Here is a 6,306-nt window from a genome sequence, read left to right as displayed (position 1 = left end):
TAACACCGCCCCACCCGCTTCCCGGCTGCCCCGGCCCAGCCGCGGGGCACGGCGGGAATGTAGAAGAGGTGGGGGCAACAGGTAGAGAAACGAGACAGTGACATAAGTTAGGAGCCCGGAAGGGGCGGGCTCAGCATTTTTGTCCAATTAGATAGCCGATGGGAAGGGCGCGAAATCGGAGAACGGAAGTCGGATCTTGCCCCGCTGGAAGAGGCTGAACTTTCGCCTTAAGCAGCGTTGCGCAGACGCACTGGGGCATTCTAGTGCCTTCTAGAAAAGATTGTAGGAAGGGTGGAGCTTGGACTTGGGGTGTAACGGGAGGGGCGGGCCCCTCTCCAAGCCAAAGCTGAGGTTCTGAGCGAACCTTCCGTTTTAGTGTCTTGTCCCTACCCGGGGAGCATGAGGCAGATCGGCCGGCTTCGCTCCAGGCCTCAGGAGCATAAGTTTAGGGGCACAAACCTGGGTGAGAGGAGGCAGTTTTTCCAGCCGGCCAAACGGGAAAATTTTTGGTTCGAGGAAAACAATCACCCTTTTTTAAAGAGAAAACTGCATCTTGCCCTGCCTGATTTCTATGCGGTGCCCAATTGGGGTGTGTGTCGGCCAGACAATGACCGCCCAAACTCTCCGAACAGAGAACCCAAATATGCTGACGTAAAGTTGTGAGTGCCTTTGACCCTGAACTTAAACAAAACGCGTGGTCGTGGGCGTTGCTACGAGGTGGTTAGTGGGCTCCAGGGCCTGCGTGCCCCTCGACGTGAGCCGTGATTGGCGGTGCGGGATAACGGATCGCCCTCTTGGCCACTCAGTGGCAGGGGACTTGCTGCTTCCGGATCGAGAGCATCTGGCGTGCAGAGTTCGGAGACCTACAGGAGCCAAAGGCTTTTCCCTCACTTGATATGGCTGCGGCCGGCGAGCGACCGAGTCGTCCGTGAGGAAAGGGAGGCGAGGCTTTTCCGAGATCGTCTCAGCGATGGCGCTTCGGTCGCGGTTCTGGGGGTTGTCCTCGGTTTGCAGGAACCCTGGTAATTGGTCTTGTCCCCCTTCTCTCAGCTCAGTCGCCAGGGCCTGCACAGTACATTGGAACGCGCTGGTTCTATTGTGCATTCGACGTGCCGGATCGAAAGGTGGTGGAGCTCACGGCAGTAGGAGGACCACAGTAGGAAGTTAAGGACGGGGTCCGTGCTGACTCCGCCCCGTGGGCATACTTGTTTTTCGTCCTCCTTCCCGGGCCTGAAGATTCGGGGTGTAAATGGGGATAGACATTAGAGCAGGTTCGTGCGCTGTCCGTATCCGTCATTTTTAAGACCCTTGCGGTTGTTTCCGTTGCCCAGGGTGCGGGTTCGCAGCTCTCTCAACCAGCTCCAAGCCGGCGACGAAACCTGAAGTGGACCCTGTGGAAAAGGAAGCTGTCGCCCCAGAGTTCACCAACCGGAACCCCCGGAACCTGGAGCTCTTATCTGTAGCCAGGAAAGAGCGGGGCTGGCGGACGGTGTGGCCCTCCCGGGAGTTCTGGCACAGGTAATTAAGTCTGCTTGTGATTGACAGAGCAGGACACTGCACTCTACAGACTATTTTCATTCATTCATTCATTCATTCATTCATTCAACGCCAGGCACTCTCCCAGGAAGCTACCTTGCGACGAGTAGAGGCAGGGTTAGCGGAGGGGCTAGAACAAACAATAAATAAGTGTGATGGGGGATATTTAAAGAAGATGTTAGAATAGAGGACGGGGTACCTACTAAGGCCTGTCTGAGGAGGTGACATTTAAAAAGCTGAAATCTTAGAGGAAGAAGCCGAGTCATCTATCAGAAAGAGCACTCCAAGCTGAGGAAACTGCTGGGGTGGGAATGAGCTGGGGTATTTGAGGAACTGAAGGGCTTGTGGTTCTGAAGTTAAGTGAGCAGAGGGTAAATGGCCTAAGACGAACATGGAGGGGGAGACAGATCATTAGCTTCGTAAATCAAGATAAGCACTTTAGAGTTTATTTTCACTGTAGTGGGTCACTACGAGAGGATTTAAAGCCCGGCCAGAATGATCTTTAAAAACCAGTTCTGGCTCAAGCTTTGCCCTACTCACAATATTAACAGTAGAGAATTTTAGAATATTATAGGAGAAAATGACCTTGACATAATGAATCGGGCCCTTCCTTTAAATGGTTTAAGACAGGGGTCAGCTCCTTTAAATGGTTTAAGACAGGGGTCAGCAAACTATGGCCTGTGGGCCAAAGGTAGCTTGTGAGCTAAAAAATTGTTTTTACTTTTTTAAGTTAAAAAATATTAAAAGAATACTTTGTGACTCGTGAAAATTAAATGAAAATCAAACTTAATTGTCAACAAAGAAAGTTTTCTTAGAACATAGCTGTATCTATTCTCATTTGTTTACAGATCAACTCGCTGTTCTAGCACTACAGTGGCTGAGTCGAATAGTTTCAGCAGAAACTGTATGGCCTACAAAGCCTAAAATATTTACTATCTGGCACTTAGTAAAAAAAGAATTGTTGACTCCTGGTTTAAGAGACTGTGATTTTTACTAGAGCCACCAGGAAAACCAGGAGTAGAATCCATATTTCTAAATCTAATGGCTTTTCTATTTCACATTAAGAATCCTAGTGAGACTCTTCTGATTTGGGTGTGTTTTCTTTAACTTAAACTTAACTTTCTAAAGTATAATATGTATATGTGTTATAAAATCCAAAGGGAGTACAGTTTATTGTGTGTCCTTCTAGAGATAGTCTATGCAAATAAGCAAAACTTTAAAAAATGATAAATCTTAGCATACCATAAACATGTTGGCAACTTTCTTCACCACCACCCTCAACCACCCCAAGCACGCACTTAAAAATACATCTTGGAGATTGTTCAGGGCAGTTAAGAGCATTGACTCTGGAGCCACACACTGGGACTTAAACCATGACTCCATTACTTACTAGTTCTAATCATTTTCAAGTTACTTAACCTTTCTGTGTTAGTTTCTGCAGCTTTAGAAAAAATAATAGAATTGAGACATAAGCTATATTTACAAACCTAACAGTTTAAGACAGGCCTGGCATATAGTAAGTGCTCAGTAAATGTTAACTATTGTCATCACCATTATAAAGCATTATTTCATTCATTTCATTAACTATATGGAATACTATTGCATGAATTTTACTTAACTGGCCCCCAGTGGATGATTATCTTTTATGATTACAGTGTTGCAATGAATTGTCTTGCCATGCATTTTGTTAGTGAGATTGGGCATATTTTTACGAGTTTGAGTCATTAATATTTTTTTCTGTGAACAGTCTGTTCAGATAATGCTTTGCCTTTGAAGTTTTGTTTTTATATTTTTGTGACAGGGTTCTACTCTGTCTCCCAGGCTGGAGTACAGGGCATGATCATGGCTCACTGCAGCTACAACCTCCCAGGCTCAAGCAATCTTCCCACCTCAGCCTCCCAAATGGCTGGGACTACAGGTGCATGCCACCATGCCTGGCTGATTTTTTCTATTTTTTTGTAGAGACACGGTGTCACTATGTTTTCTGGGCTGGTCTTGAACTCCTGGGCTCCAGCAGTCCTCCAGCCTCAGTCTCCCAAAGTGCTGGAGTTATAAGCGTGAGTCACATACCCAGCCTAAAATATTTTTTGTTTCATTGCTTTTCTTTTGACTTCATTTTACTTTTTTTTTAATCATGCAGGAAATTTTGTCCATCATTTCTTTTTTATGCCATATGAAGGGCTGGGCATGCTGGCTCAGCCTGTAACCCAGCACTTGGGATGCTGAGATGGGCAGACTGCTTAAGCTTAGGAGTTGGAGTCCAGCCTGGGAAACATGGTAAAACCCTGTCTCTACAAAAAACATAAAAATTAGCTGGGTGTAGTGGCATGCACCTATAGTCACAGCTACTTAAGAGGTTGAGGTGGAAGAATGGCTTGAACCCAGGAGGCAAGAGGCTCCAGTGAGTTAAGTTTGTGCCTCTGTACTACACCCTTGGCGACAGAGGCAGATCTTGTCTTAAAAAAAAAAAAACGGCCATATGAAGCTGGGCCCGGTGGCTCATGCCTATAATCCTGGTGCTTTAGGTTGAGAAAGGAGGGTCGCTTGAGGCCAGGAGTTTGATACCAGCCTGGGCAACATAGTAAGACCCTGTCTCTACAGAATAAAATTAAAATTAGCTTGGTGCAGTGGCATGCACCTGTAATGCCAACAACTTGGGAAACTAAGGCTGGAGGGTTGCTTGAGCCTAGGAGTTTGAGGCTACAGTGAGCTGTGGTTACACTACTGTACTCCAACCTGGGTGACAGAGTGAGACCCTGTCTCTGAAAAATAATGAAAGCCAGGCCAGGTGCAGTGGCTCACGCCTGTAATCCCAGCACTTTGGGAGGCCGAGGCAGGTGGAACTCCTGAGGTTGGGAGTTCGCAACCAGCCTGACCAACATGGAGAAACCCTGTCTCTACTAAAAATACTACAAAATTAGCCAGCGTGGTGGCGCATGCCTGTAATCCGAGCTTCTTGGGAGGCTGAGGCAGGAGAATTGCTTGAACCTGGGAGGTGGAGGGTGCAGTGAGCCAAGATCGCTCGCCATTGCACTCCAGCCTGGGCAAGAAGCGAAACTCCATCTCAAATAGTAATAATAATAAAAAAGCCATATGACATGGTTTGATGTCATATTTAAATACGCTTATGCTGAGACTCTAAAAACAATTCCCATGTTAGGATTTCAGTTTTTACATTTAAATTTTTGCTCCATCTTACATTTATTTTGGTGCTAGCTATAAAATAAAAGCAAAGAGTAAGTATATCCACATCATGCGTATGTTTAGTAACTTAGCTCTGCCTCTTCAAATCCCTTTTTGAAGTAGATACGTAAATAAAACAGCTCTTCAGAAACAAATGTCTTCATGATGCTTGAGGTTAAATGGAACTATTTTGTTATTGAGGATATTCTCATAAAGGTGGAGGAAAAACTTTTCCCAAGCAAAATCCAAGTTAAATATGTTGAAGTAAATTAACCAAACACTGGATTGTTGAAAAATATTTAGTCATTTATTCACCTGAATGTAACGTTAAGATACAGATTATTTTATGATTTTATTATCTTCTCACCCCATTTAGGTTGCGAGTTTTAAGGACTCAGCATCACGTGGAAGCATTTGTGGAGCATCAAAATGGCAAAGTTGTGGTTTCGGCATCCACCCGAGAATGGGCTATTAAAAAGTACCTTTATAGTACCAGAAATGTGGTGGCTTGTGAGAGCGTAGGCCGAGTGCTGGCACAGAGATGCTTAGAGGCGGGAATCAACTTCATGGTCTACCAACCAACGCCATGGGAGGCAGCTTCAGACTCGGTATTTTTGTTTTTATGTACTTATTTAAAAGGTATTATGTTAAATTCTTGTCATTAGGTAACTTACATAATAATAACAGTTTTTATTTACCAAGTACTTTTTCATGTGTCAGACCCTTTGGTGAGTACCTCAACAGTGTTACTTCATTTAATCCTCACATCAGTCCATAGGGTAGGGACTGGTATTCCCAATCTGTACAGAATAAACTGAGGCTTACTTGCCCCGAGACAGTGTATGGTGGATTTCAAACCCAGGGTGACTGATTCTGTAGCCCATGATGTCAGCCACTGTGTTTCCTGTTCATATGCTGAAATCTTGTCCGTACAATATTTTGAAATGCTGCTGAACCGTGACATCTCTACATTTCCTTTGTCCTTACCTATGTTATTATTAAGATCACTTTCTGAGAAACCACTGTATGCTGGGAAGGTAGCAAGAACAAATCGATTTATTTGTCTTTTGGAAAGTGAAAGTATGTTCAGCCTACTTGTGGTGCAGACTTAATCTTTTCCTTTTTTACTGATCTTCAAACCCAGATGAAACGACTACAAAGTGCCATGACAGAAGGTGGTGTGGTTCTACAGGAACCTCGGAGAATCTATGAATAAATGGAAGCATTAATTGTTTTGAACATATAAAACCGTCAACTACTACAGCCATCAAAAGAGAACATCTGAAAGAACAGCCAGCATGGAAGTTTTACAGCAGTAATGTCACAGTGGAGTATTATTTGTAGTTAAGGTCATCCTCCTCCCCTTTCTGTTTTTTAAATCAAGAACTGCAATCTGCCCCTCTCTTGAACTTGAAACAGATCTAAGGAAAGCAGTCATCAATTATAATTAACTTTCAAAGGACAAGTGAGAAGTTGTTTATAAATTACAAAATAAAGGCATATTATGAACTCTTATTTTCAGGTTATATGACATTTTCTGTCTTTGAGCTTACTGTGGCAGCGGAGCACATAGGAGGTTTATGTGAA

At 44.3% G+C, this 6,306-nt stretch overlaps 1 protein-coding gene across 2 annotated transcripts; it reads left to right on the top strand.

Moving 5' to 3' along the window:
- The first annotated feature begins 827 nt into the window (after nucleotides 1–827).
- Nucleotides 828–6,234, top strand: MRPL18 (mitochondrial ribosomal protein L18). Of its 2 annotated transcripts, none has more exons than XM_021670211.2 (4): nucleotides 828–1,022; nucleotides 1,332–1,518; nucleotides 5,096–5,178; nucleotides 5,864–6,234. In XM_021670211.2, the coding sequence occupies exons 1-4, from the start codon at nucleotides 971–973 to the stop codon at nucleotides 5,929–5,931; spliced, it is 390 nt and encodes a 129-aa protein (XP_021525886.2). In that variant the 5' UTR covers nucleotides 828–970; the 3' UTR covers nucleotides 5,932–6,234. The 2 variants fall into 2 exon arrangements, with proteins under 2 accessions (XP_021525886.2, XP_012306722.1); XM_012451299.2 differs by having other exon boundaries at nucleotides 837–1,022; nucleotides 5,096–5,327.
- Nucleotides 6,235–6,306: the final 72 nt, after the last annotated feature.

This window comes from Aotus nancymaae, unplaced genomic scaffold, assembly GCF_030222135.1.
Source record: "Aotus nancymaae isolate 86718 unplaced genomic scaffold, 86718_ANA_hifiasm-v0.15.2.pri h1tg000040l, whole genome shotgun sequence".
Taxonomy (NCBI): domain Eukaryota; kingdom Metazoa; phylum Chordata; class Mammalia; order Primates; family Aotidae; genus Aotus; species Aotus nancymaae.
The sequence above is the reverse complement of the archived record's forward strand: the minus strand, read 5'-3'. Positions and strand labels throughout refer to the sequence as shown.

Excerpts from the sequence above, each read along its gene's own strand:
- MRPL18 (XM_012451299.2), top strand. The coding sequence starts at position 971 with ATGGCGCTTCGGTCGCGGTTCTGGGGGTTGTCCTCGGTTTGCAGGAAC. Across the intron at positions 1,023-1,331 it reads CTCGGTTTGCAGGAACCCTG|GGTGCGGGTTCGCAGCTCTC; the intron begins GTAATTGGTCTT and ends TCCGTTGCCCAG. Across the intron at positions 1,519-5,095 it reads TCCCGGGAGTTCTGGCACAG|GTTGCGAGTTTTAAGGACTC; the intron begins GTAATTAAGTCT and ends CACCCCATTTAG.